General features: G+C 41.4%; 1 protein-coding gene across 3 annotated transcripts in view; it reads left to right on the top strand.

Annotated features, from left to right (window-relative positions):
* Nucleotides 1-19,395, top strand: part of MPPED1 (metallophosphoesterase domain containing 1) — an 89,623-nt gene that overhangs the window by 9,860 nt on the left and 60,368 nt on the right. For 2 of the 3 annotated variants that reach the window (XM_077337818.1, XM_077337816.1), the window contains 2 exons: nt 7,642-7,700; nt 10,403-10,684. In XM_077337818.1, the coding sequence (XP_077193933.1) occupies nt 10,533-10,684 (152 nt within the window). In that variant the 5' untranslated portion in view covers nt 7,642-7,700; nt 10,403-10,532. The remainder of the gene's footprint in view (nt 1-7,641; nt 7,701-10,402; nt 10,685-19,395) is intronic. The other variant, XM_077337817.1, reaches the window with a different exon arrangement.

Raw genomic sequence — 19,395 nt, 5'->3', positions numbered from 1 at the left:
GTCCCGCAGCTAACCTCGGTATCTGTCCATTGAATTCATCCTTTCCCTTACTCCCACATATATCAGCTTCTCTCTAGATGGTAACCACTACCAGCAATAAATCTGAAAGTGTGTCTTCTGCTAGATGGATTTGGGCATCTAGCACGCTGTATCTGCACAACTGGTACACTCGACCTAGCTGCTGCTGCAGCAAAGGTCAGGATTTTAAATGCCAGCCGAGTAGAGCTAGTATAAGGTGCCCAGATTGCCCCACTTTTGGAGGGACATCTGGGGGTACCTGGCAAATTGTACTTATGTTGAAATTAAAACATATATATTACAATACTATTTTTTGCATTCCATGCGTTCTATGAAACTTTTTGTTGCTCCATATAGACCAAATTTTTAATCAAGGACCCCCCCCCCCCCAGGTCAATGGTGTCCCGCTTTACCAATGTTAAAATCTGTTCACCTTAAGCTAGTATAATGTGAAGCTTGACCATTTTGGTCTCTACTCCAACTTCTAGCTGAACCCCAGTGGCTTCTAAATGTGTCTATTCATGGCTGCTGAGAGCTATCATGGGCTCCTCTATGTGACCCATGTGAACAGGATAATAATTCTTCATTAGGTAAGAAGCATTAAAGGAAAATGGGCAAGCTTTTTAAAGAGCACAATTTAAGTTAACTAATTTATGCAGTGCACAATTCAGTAAGGCAGGCTTTCTCAATCAGGGTTTCTCAACACTACCTAGCACATGTCAATATGAGAGATAAAACAGATTTGAATAAATGTAGCTCATAGTACTCCGTGAGTTCTCACTCCCTTTGTCTTTCTTTTAGAAAAAAGGGAGAAGCTGATTAGAGCTAATAGGTATATTGGCTTTTGCAGCTGGCTCCTGTGGGCACCATGGCATCCATAAGTGTATTTCTTAGCAAGCACTTTCTTCATCCACCAAAGCATTTCTTTTCTGAAGGAAAGAACAAGTCCCGGCAGGTGATCAGTCCTCTTGCATCTGTATTAACTTTAGAAAGCAACTCTAATCCCTGGATACTGAATTCAGCTGGCTCCAGTTCTTCCCTCCCCTCCCCTCTCCTTCTTCTGCTGCCTCCTTGAAAGCAAGAAAGAACACAGAGAATCCCATCCTTTGCTCCCTATTTGTAGGCCTTGCTCTAGTTAGCTGGATCCTGTCCATGTTAACTCAAAGTGTGACTGTGATGGGGTTTACTTGCATGTAAAGGTGCAACCTCAAATTTCCTCTCTCCTTTTTTTCTTCCCCATGACTCCCCCACTCCCCCACCCCCAAAAACATCCAACATCCACCCGTTTCCATTCACCAGCATGCAACACCAAATCCCCCACCCCCCTGCAATTATCAGATCTAGGGGCTACCAGCTTTTTCTTGCTAGCTCTTACTCTTGTGCATCTGTCAGCAGCTTGAATGCCAGGAACAAACCAGTAACAAATGTTTGCTCTGACTTGTCAAAAGTTTCCTTGTTGATTTCTAAAGGTGTGAACAAGCCCTCTATGTTGATCAGATGGCAACTTTATCACAACACCCATTGCTTTTTAGACACTGATTTCTTTCCCCCTATGATGTTCATTCTGAGCAATTGCCTGGAAAGTTTTTTGCCTCTCCTGCATCACAGTGTGACTCTTAACAGCCCTGCACCCTCCATAATGGGGCATGAAATAATTGAGAAGTCCCCCCTCCCTCTACCTCTTCCACTGCCTCCAGCTAGGGACTCATTTATCATATGACAATCCTGTTCTCATGATAGAGAAGCTTCTCTGTGCAGCTTGGGAAATGGGTCAGGGAACAGAGCAAACAGTGAGCTTTTTTGCAAGGCAGACCATGACAAACAAGGGGCTGGCTGCTGCCAGACAGATCATCATACAAAGGAGAAGGAGAACCTTCTCAACGCAGAGTATGAAGCTGGCTGGCTACCCAGGTGCAGGAAAGGTGCAAGCAGAGGAAACTGAGCCAGATGCCAGTGTGTTAGGTGTGTGGGGGAGGTGGGGGTTGGAGAAAGATTCCAAGAGAAAGGGCAGAGCTGAGGCATTCCAGGGAAAGCTAAACTTTCCCCTTTGTATCCAAGAATATAACAGGCGCTAGAGCTTGGCAGTGGAAAGAGGAAGGGGAGGAGTTGTCCAGTCTGTAAGGGCATGGGGTTGAATGTGTGTGTTGTGTGGGAGGTTGTGTTGGCGTGGTGGCAAATGAGGGCATGGGTGTGGAGATATGGGTGTCAATAACCTGTGATTTGGAATGTTTGTTGAGTGTGGGAGAGGACTGACGTTTGGGAATTGTGGCATGGTGGTTACAGATGGGCTTTCCAGAGCCATGTCTTCAGATATGTGAAGGGAAAATCAGATTGTAGACTCTTCTTAGGGGAAGGTTACATAGCAACCAATTCCTCCCAGTTTTGCGTCATTTCCCTTCTTGTGTGAATTAGGCCACAGACACTGAAATGCCCCTCTGCCCTAATACACATGGGGTAGTCATAGTACACAGGTTTCTTCTTTTCCATTTTTTCACTGTTGATAAAATGTTATGTGCCCACATGCTTCTTTCATGGTTGCTCCTTAGAAGAAGAACAGATTTTTGTACCCTGTTGTTTACTACCCAAATGAGTCTCAAAGCAGTTTACAAATACCCTTTCCCTTCGTCTCCCCACAATAGTCAAACTGTGAGGGATGTGGGGCTCTGAGAGGTCTGAGAGAACTGGGAATGGGTCACAGTGACCCAGCAAGCCTCAGGTGTCTCAAAGCATTTTCCAATCGTCTTTCCCTTTCTCTCCCCATAGCAGACAACCCATGAGGGAGGTGGGGTAGAGAGCCTCACATGGAAGCTGGCAACCCTAAGAGGAAGACTCTCTGTGCACATCAGTCTTGACCTTAGTAAGGTTTTTTATACTGGCTTTTTGTTTGTCAGGCCAAGGTTGAAAAAAGTCATTTTAGTTCCCATGTCACTCCAGCCATTTACTTGTTCACTATTTACAGTTTCAGGCTTTAAATATTTATTTAGATCTTCCTGCACTTTCCAGACTCACAGAACTGATGCTGGTCTGCCTGTCTGCACCCCAGAATACAAACAGCTGCTGGTAAGGGCTGGCCATATCCCAGGAGGGACACACCTGCACCACTCCTTCCCAACTGCAGGCAAAAATGGCTCCTTTGAAGGCTGGACTCTGAGGCATTGTACGATTTTGAAGTCTCACCTCCAAATCTCCAGGAATATTTCCAACCCAGGGGTAGCCAACGTCCAGGTGGGGCCTGGAGAGCTGCTGGAATTACAGCTCACCTGCGTAGTAAAAAGATCAGCTCCCCAGGCAGAAAGGGCTACTTTGGACAAGGTTGTGGTAGAGAAGATACATTTAAGGCTTCTCACATAGGTTGTTGTTGAATTGAAAGACTTGAGGCCTACTGCACAGGGTTGTTGTGCAGATGAAACAGGAGACAAAAGAATCTCCACAACAGCATCCAGGTTGTCTACAGAATAACGCTGTGCGGTGACCTCAAATCTGCAGAGAGTTGCAAAAAAGAAAGACACATGGCTTGGCTGTGTCTAACCCCCGGCCAAAGCTGTATTTTAATTCCTCAAAAGGAATGTGCACTCCCATGCCCTGAGGCTTCCCTGCGTTGCTCTCGAAAATGCCTCAATAGGGGCTGTTAAAGGCTCCTTAGCAGCAGGCCTGAAGGGAGGGGGAGGGAGCCCACTCACCAGCCTCCTGCCAGCTCTGTCAGGGTTCTGAGGCAATTTATAGTTGGACTTGACCGTTAGGACAGCCTTGGGGCGAAGAGGGCTGGCACGCATCCTGTCCAAGCCTCTGCTCTCATCCCCCTTGGCAGCCCTACTGACCTCCTCTCCCTGCGGTGGTCAGGGGCAGACTGGCAGCGATGTCTCCAGATTGCCCCTGGTTGGGCTGGGTGGGCAGGCCCTGTCAGAACTTTGGCTTTGTGCCCACCGACTGGATGGAACTCTGGTCTGTCCTGGTGAGGGCCCAATCGGAAGGTGTTTCGCGCCTTCTGATTGGCCCCTCCAGTTGTCAGTCCAGGGCCAATCCAGGAGTTTTGATCCCAGACTCGGCCCACCCCAACCCCCCTTACTGTTAAGAGGGACAGATATGCAAAATCTGCAGTGTGCATGTTTGAGTAGAATATAAAGAGGGTCCTGCAGGGGGTGTTGTAGGGGGTGTGTATTTAACATAGTTAGAATAGGAACTTCCTGATGATTTTCAAATTATCTCCTCCAGTGCCATAATTGGCTCAGTGAGAGACTTCCTGCTCTTTTGAACACATCTCTGTTTGCCTCTGGTTGAACAGAAGAATGACTGCAAACAACAGCTAGCTAGATAGACAGTTCTCTCCCCCCCCCCCAGTGATCTCTTTTATGAATAAAAACTTATTTTTATGTTTAGTAGTTGTTACTCTCCAATTAAACTATGAAGAAACTCATTAGGATGTGAATATTAGAGGCCTCTGAACACTTACACAGTAAAGTTTTTGTTGGGGTCCACTGAGGAAGCATTAACAAGCAAAATGCAGGATTTACTGGTTCCTCGTTTGGATTTGGAATTTCCAGAAGCATTCCTACATCTTCTTAGTATCTTTGTGGTATTACTATGTTTTGTTTGTGCATTAAAAGCATTGAATAAAGCTTTTATCTATATTGTACAAATTATTATTGTCTTGTCTTTACACAGTAATCCCCCCCCCCTTTGGTATAAATGTTATACACTGTGTATCCCATTCTGTATTTTTGGGGTCTCACCTGGAGGTTGGTCCCCTTACTGCCCTCTTAACAAAAAATGTGCCAGGCATCCAATCCCCTTTCCCCATGTTTTAAAGGTCCCCCGATGCCCGCTAATTTTTTTAAAATTAATACTTCTCTGTTTAAATGCCTATGCATCTAATCATAGATGTGTAGTGTTTTTTGAACAACCACTTATAGAATCACAAATTTTGATACTTTAAAAAATTAATCTCATTCCTGATTTTGTGTGTGTGTGTGTGTGGGGGGGGAGTTGACCTGCTTTGTGTTTCAACTTTGGGAGAAAATTATTTCTGGCATCACCTGCATGCTTGTCCGTCTATACGTTGCTCTGAGCTGTTCTTAATTTTTAAAAAGCACTTCCCGTCCCCTGGAAGAATGGAGAGGGAAGTGGTTGCAAGGGTGGGGCATTGGAGGTGGAGGTAGCGCTTCTTCGCCCCCACACATTTCTTTCGCTGGTGGCCTGCTGGTTGCTCTCTGTTAGCTAGCGCTAAATAGGTTGGAGAATCCACTTTATGCGATTCCCCAACTAGCACTTTAAAATGGAGGATGTACCGAGCAGTTTGCTGGAGAGACACGGGATGTGGGTGACATCATGTGGAGCCCCTGGAATATAGGGTCTTCAGAAGATAAGTGTGACGCTAAATTTATGGTGTGTGGGAAGGCCCCTTGTTTCACATTTGCTTTGTCATAGCATATTTGATCTGAAAGGATATGAAATATGAAAAATACAGAAAACAATACATTTATTTATTTAAATTTGTATACCGCCCTTCCATATGGCTCAGGCCGGTTTACAGTTTGGTGCCAGAGCCAGTTTGGTGTAGTGGTTAGGAGTGCGGACTTCTAATCTGGCATGCCGGATTCGATTCTGCACTCCCCCACATGCAGCCTGCTGGGTGACCTTGAGCTCACCACGACACTGATAAAAGTGTTCTGACCAAGCAGTGATATCAGGGCTCTCTCAGCCTCACGTACCTCACAGGGTGTCAGTTGTGGGGAGAGGAATGGGAAGGCAACTGTAAGCCACTTTGAGCCTTCTCTTCTACTAATGTTGCGGGGGGATACATGGAACAATCTAACATATAACATAGTCAAAGATAACATCATGAATAATCCAACAGTCATACTGAATCACACCCCAGTATGTATGAGACTACATGCCAAGGATATTCAAACTGCGGCCCTCCAGATGTCCATGGACTACAATTCCCATGAGCCACTGCCAGACATCTGGAGGGCCGCAGTTTGACTACCCCTGCTATATGCCAATGTTTTTTTTATTCACTTAATTGAATAGGAGAGAAATGAAACGCACATATAAAACATTTATTGTGTACCCCTGTGGCTTTTGCACCAAATAAGAAATCTCTACTCCAGCTGTTTGCTCAGGATAAAGCCTGATTGATGATGTGTGCACAAATTATCAGTAGCTTTTTGAAGTCATGTTGTAAAGTTGCATTCTGTTTCATATGGAGCATCTGGAAATATGGTAAATTATGGAGGTATTCTGGGTGATGGTAACTAAAATGTAAAAGGGTATTCCAATCGGTGGGTTTTTAGAAAGGGTGAACACAAAGCTGGTCAAGAACATTCCTGCAGACCTCAAGGAAAGTAATTTTGTTAGGATGGTAACTTGAAGAATATTCAATGTTTGAATCTATTGAATTCATCCAGTCCTTAAAGTTGTCAAACTGCATTTTGTTCCTAAAAATAAGGAAAACAACATCTTTAACCGCTCCTGCGAAGCGGATTAAATAAAAGGGTAAGGACTATTGGGGAGGAGTTAGGGCGGGCCCTGTCTGGGATAAAAACTCAGAGGGCCCAATCAGGAGCCGCGAAGCGTCCATCCAGGGCCAAGCCGCCTGGCTGCTTGGCTTGGCCTCGCTTGGCCCGGTCGGGGACTCACCGCGTCGACAGACCAGCCAGTCTGCACGGTAAGTCCTCCGGCCTGGGTTCTCCTACACCTAGGGAAAGGAGCAGGGAAGCCGCGCCAAAGATGCCCCGGGTCCCTTGCCGCTGGGGGGGCGCGGTAGGTGGGGGCCTTGTCCCAGCCCCAGGAACAGCATCTGCAACACGGCTGCTCCTGGGGCCGGGAGAAGGCCCCGGGATGCTGCCGGGTGGGTGGTCGGGTGGGCAGCAGCCTTCTCCTGGCCCAGGGACCAGCCTTGCCACATTCCGTTGTGGCCACAGCGAGGCTGCTCCTGGGGCTGGGACAAGGCCCCGGGATGCTGCCAGCTGGGGGGGGGGGGAGGCTGCGGCCTTCTCCTGGCCCTGGGACCAGTCCGTGGCTGGAAGAAAGCCCCAGGTCGCAGCCAGGTGGCCACGGCGTCCCAACCCCCGGGAACATGGGCATAGCGCCCATTTTATTTAAATATTTGCACCAAATAAGAAATCCCTACTGCAGCTGTTTGCTCAGGATAAAGCCTGATTGATGATGTGTGCACAAATTAGGAGAGAAGATATATTGGGGCTCTCTCAGCCTCACGCACCTCACAGGGTGTCTGTTGTGGGGAGAGGAATGGGAAGATGACTGTAAGCTGCTTTGAGCCTCCTTCGGGCAGAGAAAAGTGGCATATAAGAACCAACTCTTCTTCTTCTTCTTATCTTGTCATATATAAATTTAGTATTTTGGGTGCTGCTGGGCTCCCTATGGCAAGCCTCTCTATCTGGCAATAAAACTTGTCTAGTGATCTAAAGACATTGTGCTCCAGAATGAGATCTAGCAACACCAATAAAAAATGTAATGATGTAACCATTTCCTGTGGCTGCCTATAATTATTTGCTTTCAAATTTAAGTGCCAGCTATCAGTTCTCTGTATTAGATAAGTGTTAATTGGGAGAGAAAAATTATAATCCAATTATATTAATTCTGTGCAAATTTGTCTTTTAGGTGGTGCAGCTTTGATTATGTGAATGTAGGGTCATGAAAGTCTTGGTGGTTTGCGAACTGTAAGTTTTTACTCTTTGTTCCTTTACAGAAAATAGATTTAAATAATTGAGAGCCCATTAAGAGCTACTTTTTCACTGGTTTTATTAGGTCTGGCAATGCTGAAGCTTCATTTACAATAGAAAACATGGAAAGTTGAGAAAATCCTATATAACAGGGAAAATGCAGGATTACATACAGAATTCATAAGCAAATATGTGTTGTATACTTGTGTGATTTTTCAAAAGATGATTTTAGAAAAGATTCTTCTTTTTAGAACATCTAGATTTTTCTTTCTATTCTACTCAGTTTAAAGAGCTATTGGGGAATTTAGCACCTGATTTTTTTCAGAATGAATGTACAAAAGCAGCATGTCCCTTTGAATCAAGTCCTCAAACAGTTGGAGATAGCATTTTTAAATACTTGTAGAAGAGAACTGGATATGCCCCTGAACATATTCATTCTTTCTCTCTACTCTCTACTGCCGAATCTCCAACTAAATGAGAAAAATGGATGATCAATCAAAACACCACACTCTACAAAATGGGAAACTGGTTATGTTGGTTTGTGACTGGGATATGAAAAAACAGCAAGCAATGAATTTACTTGCACAAACCTGGAAGTCATTCTTTTATCTGTTGCTAGCATTCTTGTAAGATGTGATGAGTTTGTGACATGTAATTTAGACATTCGGAGGGGTTTTTACGAGTTATTTAATGAATTGATAATATGTCTGCTTTTCTCAACTTTTTTTATTATTGAGAACCCCATGAAACATTTTTCAAGCGGTTTGAGAAGTGGTTCAATTGTGCAGAATACAGTTGAGAAGCATAGCTGTATACTCACCCAACCAGAGCCCCTCCCCTTCCCTCCCTCCAGGCCCATTATTGGCCATTTTGGGAGGAGGGCGAGCAGTTGGACATGACCATATATGGTCATATCACCTAATAAATGCTTAACAAATTAAAAAAAATATTTTAAAATTAATTAACTCCCACCCATTCAGGAAATCCATCCAGGGCTATCAGGAAACCACAGGTTTTCACAAAACCCTGATTGAGAAAGGGTTATATATGCACATTTGTGGCAACTTTTAAGAATTTGACAATGTATTTTAATTGGGTCTATTTTGAGGTTCTACTACACAAACGGAGGACAAGTTATAGACCCAGTCCTGAAACTATTTACTAGCAAGGTCATCCCTCATCTCTTGTACACTCTGAAATCTGGGGTTGGAAGGAAGATATTACCTGCCTAGGAACTATCCAAAACCTTTCTCTCAGGCTTATCTTAGTCCTTCCAAAGGGGACATCAGCAACCCTGATGACAGCAGAAACTGGTCTGCCCTCAATTAGGGCTTGAATACATTTAGCCATTGTAAAAGTATGGAAGAAATGGAAACATGGAACATCAAGTTCATATTCGCTTAATGAACAATCATTTAAGCTTTTGATGGCCACAGATCTTACTCGCTCCAGATTTTTAAACATTTTGTCACATTATTCCATCCCAGATGACCTGTTAATCAGTAGATAATAACCAACTTAGAAACTAAGTATATATCTCAGATACCTTGATTGATAGATCATTAATCTTTCAATCTAAAAGTTCACCCTGAAACCAATTAATCAAAACAAATAACTTCAGATCTTCCTATTTAGTCTATCTTTCAACTCATAGTCTCAGAGTAGCTTTTACTTCTATACAATCCAAATAATGTCAACAGCTCCGTTGAGTGGACAATACAATAAAATATCAATGCTTCTGTATCTTCGGAGCCTTAGTTGTGGAGGATATCCCACATTACATTCTAACTTGCCCATTGTATACAGATCTTAGGGCCAAATTGCTTGATGACCTACTAGATGGGTTAAATGTTAAATTGACTAGGAAAAACTGGTGTTCTTGTAATCAGATACCAATTGATTTGTCTCTAACAGAATGCCATTAGTTGCCCTTATGGCTAAGACAATAAGGGCCAAAGTGGTCCTTCAGAGAGCAGATACGTAGAACAACTGTAGGACAGGTTAATATATGTAATCTAGAAAAGTTCTGATGGTTCTTATGGTGATTAGTAATTGTTATCTGTGTTGCTTGTTCTCTTATTTACTATTTTATTACTGATTTGAAATTGAAATGTTTTAAATCTTTAAAAAATATTTTAATATTGTAATCACCTATGGCTACATGAAATAAAATCTGACTTGACTTGAATATGTATTTATTGTTGCAAGTGTTAAAGGATTTGCTTGAGTAATTCTTAATTTTAGGAATTATGTTGAACCATAGGAGAAAACATACTTATTTCTTTGAAATATACATTTGTTTACAATCTGTGCGTGCACAGGCACATACATTCTCCATTGAAGCAACAATATAAATATTCAGGCTGCGCTCAGGAAGGAAGTGGAATCCAATAACTGTTTATGCAAAACTTTTACATTTGACGCATGATTTTTATGTAATAAATCATTATTCAGTGGATTTGTGATTAAGGCTGTTGCTGTGCTGAAGAAAGTACTGTAAAATTCCCAGCCATTGGAATATGTTTTTTTAAATGTTGTTTTCCTTCTTTCTTTCTTTCTGATTTCTTCCTTCCTTTATTAAATTGTTGAGCTGGGTAGATTTGTAATGTTAGAGCTGTTAGCATATATTTTCCTTTTCTAAATGTATTCAGTTACGTATAACTCGGGTACATTAGTTGTCAACCCTTACACTTTTTCAGCTTGTTATAGGTTTACAGAATGGGTACATATGGATCATGAAGTACAAAAAGTATGTGGACGTTTTAATCTACCATGGACAGATAGTGGAAATGATTCCCTGAAAAATTAGTGTTACCACACAGAGCAAGCATGGCTTTTGCCCAGACGCACATTATGGCGGCTCGAAGGCATCAACACAGTAGACTCATAATTGAAGTGGATGAGTACAGCACAAACCCAACACAGGCGTTCACGTTCTACAACATTAATCAGGGACGTTTCCAGCCTCCACATGTGCAAATGTGAGTATTATTGTTATTGCTATGGCATAGACTTCTGAATGGTTATTGCTGTGTCAATGTAGCACTTGCTGTTCCAGTCAAAACAAGACTTCTAGAGAAGTAGGTATCTTTGTTAATGAAGGCAAGGCGAATGAATGTTCATGGCATCAGTAAAATAGCAGTGGTTGTAGTTTTTTACTGATTAATTATGCCATTGATGAGTAATCACGCAGCATTACTCTTAATATCAAATTAGAATTAGAACCAAAATATTTTCATTATTTTGCCAGAAATTCAAGAGCTCCAGACTGTCAGAACAGCAGCAACAAATGAAATAGTGTGGATAGCAGTCTGACAAATCCTGCTTCAGCACTGACAGTATGGAAAAGGCACAGGGTGCTATAAGAGTAATAAAATTAATGTGTTTGGCTTTTGATTTTTTTGCCTTAATGAAAACATCTGTAAAGTTAATCACTCTGAAGGGTGATTTACTTTTAATGTAAAGCTGAAGATCATTATGGCAAAATGAAACATGCTAATAAAGTTTTAAGGCAAAAAGGGAAGAAAAAAGCCGATTAAGTATTAAAATCTACTGTAAAATACTTGGGTAGGAAATCAAAGGTATGTTTTATTCTGTTAGAAATTACTCTCTCTCTCTCTCTCTCTCTCTCTCTCTCTCTCTCTCTCTCTCTCTCTGATATTAGAGAACATAAAATGTACAAAGCTCAAATATATCAGGTGTAATTTGGGTGATTATTTGTATGCTAACTATATACAATGGCTGGTGAAGATTTATAATTAATTGTGGTTTAAAGATTGGGATTGTGCATACCTTGTTCCCTATGCTTCTCTCTTACACAAATACCTCCAAAACTGTTCTATATTTTTATGATCCATACTTCAACTTTCCTTAAAAGGAGCCAGGGCTAGATGACTCTAGTATCAAGTCACCCACTGACTGCTGTAAGGCTTTGCCCTAAGAGTTCTCAGACTTTTCCTTAAAAGCTTCAGTGACCAATCTGCACCTAAGTTCTCTGTCAGGGTAAGAAAGTCAAAGGGCATTAAAATAAATGAAGCAGGGGGGAATTTAGGTTCCCTAATAGCTCATAATGGTTTGAAGATTGCACATGGTTGCCTCAAGTTGATAACTAAGGGATTATAGATGTGTAAACCACTGAGGTGTCGGTGTTATTGATTAGTTTGCCTCCTTTGAATTGTTTGGCTTGATTGGCTTTACGCTTTGCGGGTACAAATAGGCTGGTAGTCCTCAACCTTCGCAAGGTTCGCCTGGCCTTCACCAGAGCCAGGGCCTTTTTGGCCCTGGTCCCTACCTGGTGGAATGAGCTCCCAGAAGTGCTGAGGGCCTTGCAGGAACTTTCTCAGTTCTGCAGGGCCTTCAAGATGGAGCTCTTCTGCCAGTTATTTGGTTGAAGCCAGGTGGAGGAAGATCTGGCCCCTCCTTCAGTGCCCTTGCCATCTTTGGCACCCTGTCCTTACATCTCTCTGGGCATTTTGTGGTAGTAATCTGGCAACTTGGTAAGGGACTAGGTTTAGAGGGTGGCTTGGGGTGGATGGGAAGGGAATCTTACTGTCTATCAAGGAACATTTCCACACGGAGGCGTAAAATGTGTGCTGCCTCCTGCTTGCAAACGTGCGATAGTAAACCATGCGTTTACATTCTTCCTGACAGAAGACCCCTCCCGCAGTATCCTGCCATCTTGTCACAGCTTTTTGACTCGATACGAGGTGGTGGAGAAGCAGGAAGCATGGGCAACTTGAGGTTTTCCTCCAGGTCCTCAGGTTGTCAATCAATGCAAAGCACCAATTCCTTCACAGCAGTGGCTTTGGGGACTCAACCTTTCATTCCCCCCCCCCCAAGTCCTAAAATTAATTTTAGAAAACTACTTCAGCATTGCCACAAGGACATGCCACAACAGTAAAACTTTTTTAAAAACCTTACAATTCCACATTGCTATGGGATCATGCCACAACAATAAAACATTTATTTAGATCTCTTTTCGGGATTCTTTGTATAATGGTCTGTTTTTATGTTCGGGTAGATTTGTGATAGGCCGGTCATGGTAATTGGACCCTGATGATTGTGTGTTCATAATGAATAATGAGGGGTTATGCAGGGACAAATTCCTTGTGTAGAAATGGTGTTGAGCTGCTGCGCCCTAACTGGCTAGGAGCAGCAGCATACAAGCTCAATCAATCAATCATTCAGTCAATCAATCAATTTATCAGAAAAAATGGTCCTTTTGGTCCCAGGTAAAGCTAATTATCTATCTTAAAAGCCCTTATAATTTAGGCAAACTCATGATAAACTTAGACCTTTGTGTTGGAGTCAAACTATAGGGAATAAGACTGAAGAATTAAGAATCCATCTCGGAGCAATTTATCTTGATCTCTACCTTGCACTATTGCTTCACATCTTTTCGACAGTTTAAAGGATTTGATTTATTTCCACCAATATATACACCTGATTGTTCAGCTAAAAGTTCTTTGATGTTATATTGGGAAGCTTGTGGTTTGATGAAGATTGTAGAGCATTCAAGTTTGCAATATGTTATATGCACTGTCAGTTTAAAATTTGTAACTCAAAGCATATATCTACTTCAGAAGTGGGAATATAAAGTTTTAAAATTTTTGGCGTGCTATTGTAGAAAAAATTAATTCTAGATCCCTCATTTCATATCATATTTCTGCTAATCATTGGAAAGAACATTTTAGGGTTCTGTATTCTGATCCATCTGTAACTGACTTTCTTCTGTCACTCGAAGATAAATCTCTTGTTTCAGCTGAAGGAGTTAGAACTTTAATAATACAAATGAAGTTAGGTAAAACTCCTGGCCCTGACATGTTCACCCTACCCCCAATCCAACTTGGTGGGCAGAAGTTTTGGTCCCAGTTCTTACACAAGTTAATGATACAAGTATAATGCATAGGATTCAGTGTCATGCTACCATTTTGCCAATACACAAGAAAGGAGACTCATCTGACCCTTGTAATTACTGCCCTATCAGTCTGCTGTCAGTTGTGGATATGCATCCCTGCTGTGGGGCAAGTTGGTAAGTTAGTTAAAAAACAAGGCAATCTTGGGGAAAGCACAGTCTGGCTTCTGAAGGGGAGCAAGTGCAATCGATCACTGCCATGTTCTTATGGACAATAAGAAAGGATCATTAAACGCAGCCTTCACAGAACTTAAAAACGCTTTTGCTACTATGCCTAAGGATAAACTATGGGCAAAATTGGGGAAACTATTTATGGACAAACATCTTTTATTTCTTATTTATTTATGGCAATCCATCAAGTTAGGTGCCGGCTTTCTAGAATACTGACAGATCCTGTTTCACCAGATAAAGTCATTAAGCAAGAATGCACTTTGGCCCCTCGGTTATTTAATCTATATATTAATTATCTTAATTCTTTTTAAATTACAAGATGATTGCCTTATCTCACATCAATGAAATTGCTAGTTCTCCTGTATGTGGATGAAGGTCTCGATCTGTGTAAACATATGTCTATCTTCTAAATACTGCTGTAGGGAAGGTTTGGTAGGGAACTAATGCAGCAAAGCTTAAGGCTGTTACTTTTATTAGCAAGTAGAAAGTAAGGTATTATAAATGGACTGTGGTTGGTGTGCCTGTGCAACACATCACTCAATTTAAATACTCGGGGATATTGTTCAGCACTGATCTTTCATGGAGAACTCATGTGATGTTGGTAATAATAGCCGTGAACAACATTAAGAAAGAAATCACTAGATTCTTTTATATTTCAGGAGGACATTAGCACCCTCAGCCCACAAGGTATTTAATTCTAAGGTAGCTGGCCATTTGTTATGTCCTACCAGTGTATGGATAGAGGCTGTTATTGAAAATATTGATCAAAAATTATTTCTTTGTAGTATACTGTGGGATACCAAATATGTGGCAAGGGTTGTTCTAAGAATTGAGGTGGGTGAAGTCTCTTATGAAGCTAGGGCATGGAGTGGGGCATTTAATTTAAAGTTAAAGAAACATATCCAAGTTTGCTCAGTCTTAATAAATTAGACAATAGTAAGAGCAACAGGGATATATTGTAGAAAGATAAGCTAATGCATCTAGGGATTTCAATAGAATTGATGGGGAGAGGAAAGAAGAGCTGTTTTTTATACCCCACTTTTCACTGCCCGAAGGAGTCTCAAAGCAATTCACAATTGCCTTCCCTTACTCTCCCCACAACAGACACTCTGTGAAGTGGTTGACTCTGAGAGAGCGCTGAGAGAAACTGTTATGTGAAAACAGCTTACAACTATGACTAGCCCAAGGTCACCCAGCTGGCTGCATGTGGAAGAGCAGGGAATCAAATTTGGCTCGCCAGATTAGGAGCTGCTACTCCTAACCACTTTACCAAGCTGTTAATGAGCTAAGACATCTGATTGAAATTAGTCTGAAATATATGGATTATAAAAGTACAGCAATAAAGTCAGAGTTTTCTTAACCTCTACAGTTGGCATTCCTCTACCACTTTTCCCCTCCCAATGTGTTTTTATGATTGAACATATCCTAAATATAGCCATGCCTTTACATTGGTGCATCTTAATGCTCTCCCATTTGCAATCCGGAGGAGTCAATATACTAGCATACCATATTCAGAGAGACTATGTAATTGTGACCTTAATTGCATTGAATCTATTGACCACATACTTTTTAGCTGCCTTGAATTTTTAAAGCTTAGACAGTAACTGATTCTCCCCCAACTTAGTAAAGACTCTGCTTATCCAGCTGCTGAGACTTCTAGGCTACTGAGCAATGTAGATGGGTGGGTTACATGTAGGGTATTTGGGAGCCATTGCAGAAACACAGGAACATTCTAAAACAACTGTTCTATCGTAATCTGTTGGGGAGATCCCATTATGTGGGCATCTTTCCATTAGTTTCTTAAATATAAACTCTCAGCAGTTGTTCAGGACCACTGGGTCAAATATATAACAATAGGAAAGAAAGAAAGAGTCCTTCCTCAAAGGCCAAAGGCCTAGAATAGGACCTCAACCTACCTTTCAACCCAGAAACCAAGCATGGAATGATGTGGTTGCCTAACAATGGCCATTAAAGGCTTCTTTCTCTTAAAGCTACAGATACTCCTTTTATCATTTTGATTTTTTAACCTCTCCAATGCTTTTTTTAGATTTCAGATTTTTAACCCCTCCAATGTTTTTTTTTTAAGATTTCAGACAGATTTTCCTTCAAACCTCAGCATTTTTCAGATTTGTAGAAAAATCTTTCTTCAGCTCCAATGACAGGGCTGAAGAATCCTCAGATTTGGCTAACTTCACTATTAGACTATATGATAAAGTACCTGTAAGTATACATAGCATATCTTCTAATAATTAAATTAAAGACTCTTCACATGTAGGTCTACAGTCATAGCATAGACTGAAGTACTAGTACCTCTGTCTTTACGACTTTAAGCCTTACCAGCAACAAAAAACTCATGTAATTTTACATAATCCAATCCTCATCTTTCCTTCATTTGTCACAACCCTTCAAAAAACATATTAACAACTTTTCTGCCTGCTCTCCTGACTTATTGAATGCTGGCACTTCTCCATCAATGAGTCTGTTTTCAATAATAAGGCTTACTACTTCTGAGAATATGTGGGATACCTCTGCATCATCATGGAAGAACTATAGATTCTAACCTCCCTGCATTCTTATAGGAATCTTTGTAATTAACTTGCCTCAAAATACAGAAAAATAGATACCATTTTGGAAGAATGGGTGGGGGAAGCAGATGTTCTGGTTGCTTGTGAGAAGTGCTGCATCAGCATTTCACAAGAGTTTATGGTTTCTTGTTTATATTTATACACATATTTCCTGTCTTTTTTTCTCCTCTATTATTTTGATTAGTCAGGACTTATATGTTCTTCTCCTTTTTAATTAACTTATGTTAGTTAGTTTGTTTGTTAGTTTTATTACGGTGATAGACCAGCACAAGATGACACAAAAACATCCATTAAAACCAGGAATTAAAACATCTTAAAACAGAACAATACAAAATAGAATAATAATAATAAGGTACATAAACACAGCTGTCCAGTTCACTTGAAACAGACCATTCTATTACGAATTTTGATCGCTGCTGTGCAGATCTTGGTAACTCTATAGGTTGTATCATTATCTATATCTGTAAGCAGCAGAGAAATATAAAATTCTCCTGAATGTCCTGGGAATCTGCCTAATAGTGGAAGAATTAGACTAATTCAAATGTCATTATAAAATCGACATTGAAGGAGAACATGTTCCATGGTTTCTATATGACCAGAGCCACAGGTACATTTCCTTTCGATATAGGGTATTTTCCTATATCTTCCTTCTAATACAGCCGAAGGGAAGGCATCACAGCGTGCCAAAGTGAAGGCCCTCCTATGACTAGTTACTTCATGCTTGGCCAAATATGTCATAGGGAAAGATGAGTATCTGTTGGGTTCACTGATTAGGACCCTCGCAGCCATAGTTTTAACAGCTGCAATTTTCGAGTCAAGGACAAGGGTAGGCTCACATAGAGCAAGTTACAAAGTCTAGTCTAGAAGTGACCATTGCATGGATCACATTCACTTTTAATGCTTTCATTTTGAATTCCTTTTAACCCATTCATTTTTATTAATTTTTATTAACTGTTTCTGATAGTTCTATTTTCTAAACTATTCTTAATTGTTTCCAATTTTTTATTTTCTTTTAACTATCTTTAACTATTCACTAAGGTAAAGGTAAAGGTATCCCCTGTGGAAGCACAGGGTCATGTCTGATCCTTGGGGTGACGCCCTCTAGCATTTTCATGGCAGACTCAATATGGGGTGGTTTGCCAGTGCCTTCCCCAAGATTATTCACTAGTGGGGTTTATAGAATTATAGAAACAGGAACTATTATAGAAACAGGAACTAGAAAAATAGAATTAGATCAATAAAGCTCTAAGACAATGTTTTCCAGCCATGGTTATGCCAGAGTAGAGTTGTTCACTTCGGTGTCCAAAGTGGCTCTTCCAGGCCGAAGCAGCGAGTGGCACAGGGGGAAGGGGAGGTGCTGGTGGTGGCTCGCAACCTGGTACCTGCACGCAGGTGCCACCACTCCCCTTCACGAAGGTGCTGGCTGCTTCGGCCTAGAATGGCGTGTGAGCTGGCGATTCATAGTTACCATGTTCTCCCAAGTGAAAAGAAAAATCCCCCCCCCTGCACGGGTGTGATTTTCGACCGAAAATAAAGGGAACTTGCAAATGAGGCTGTGTTGTACTTGGGGACTTAAGGGAGCTTTAAAGCACTTCTGTGGAGGGACTGTAGCCAGAGAAGCCTCGCTGGTTCGTTGCTTTCTGCTAGTTCCGAGAAAAAAAAATGGTGATTGCTTCGCCGGTGGTTCGGAGGAGAGAGCCAGGGGGAGGGACTTTGTTGGAACCGCAACAATGAGAATGCACAGGTCTTTTTCGCTAGTGTTGCAGATTGTTCGCAAGAGTGTAGCGTTTTTTGGAGGGTGAATCCACTTTTCCCAATTTCTCTTTAAGCGCTACAACGAATTGCTTTTTGCGGGACTGTTTCAGGAGTGTGGCAGATTGTGTGCGACGTCTTGCGGAACTGCAAATTAGTAGCGTTTACAATTTTCAAGCCTTCTGCTACATTAAAGTCATGCGGAATGGCCCTATATATTAGCGAAGAAAAAAAGACACTTCACTTCCAGGGTGCATGGCAGGGAGGCATGACCTGCTGGCATCACTTGAATCCTAAAGAATATTTCAGGTGTTTTGCAGTGGTAAAAAGGTTGAAAAGGCTGCCCTAAGAGGAGTCTCTGAGTTCAGAAGATTAGTTGAGGTTTGGCAGAAAGCCACCTTCTTCCCACCCACCCCTTCTTCCCCTAAATTCCCCCCAACTTCCCCTTCCCCCACATATTTGTAAATCTTAAATTATATGTTCAGGCTCTAAAGTTTATCTGTACACTTTTATATAAGTTTTATGTTTCTTGTTTACATTTTTATACTGCTTTTATCCTGCTTTTATCCTATTTTTAATTTAGCTGAAGAAAGAGCCCTTCTCCTTGTAATTAATGTTCTCAGGCGTTCTTCCAGTAAAACACTTGGCACTTGTTTTGAGCCATTTGAGCTATTCCCACATCTTCAAGGCTTATTTTATCTCGGTGTGGGGGAAGAGAGAAAATAGGAAAAGAGAGGGACAGAAAAGAAAACGGTTTTTCATACTAAGTTACAAACTAAGCATTTTTCTAGTATTATCATGAAAAGGAAGAGAGAATACCCTTTTGAGCCACATGCTCCTAAACAGAATAAACTGCCATCAAACTTCAGAACAGATTCTCACCGTTATCTGAGGAGATTGAGGTGAATGAAGAACCCAAATCTGCCAAGGAATTTGGTTATATTAATCTGAAAAAGTGTCCATGCACACAAAAGCATATACCTTGACTTTGTTGGTCTGAAAGGTGCTCCTGGACTCAAACTTTGTTCTGCTGCTTCAGACCAATATGGTTATCCATCAGAATATATCATAGTATGTAAGTTTCAAGGCTAAATAAACCTCTGAAAAGGAGGGGTTTTTTTAAGGACACACAGTCAGTACCGTAAATGATACATTCACTGAACTTCAACAACAAGGATAAAGTCTCATGTGGAAAATCATGACCTACCTTGAATCCTTTGGGAGAAAGATGGGCTAGAGATTTAAATAAATTAAAATTGAAAGTAATTGG

Source organism: Paroedura picta, chromosome 5 (assembly GCF_049243985.1).
Source record: "Paroedura picta isolate Pp20150507F chromosome 5, Ppicta_v3.0, whole genome shotgun sequence".
NCBI classification, from domain to species: Eukaryota; Metazoa; Chordata; class Lepidosauria; order Squamata; family Gekkonidae; genus Paroedura; species Paroedura picta.
This window is presented reverse-complemented; position numbering and strand designations above follow the sequence as displayed.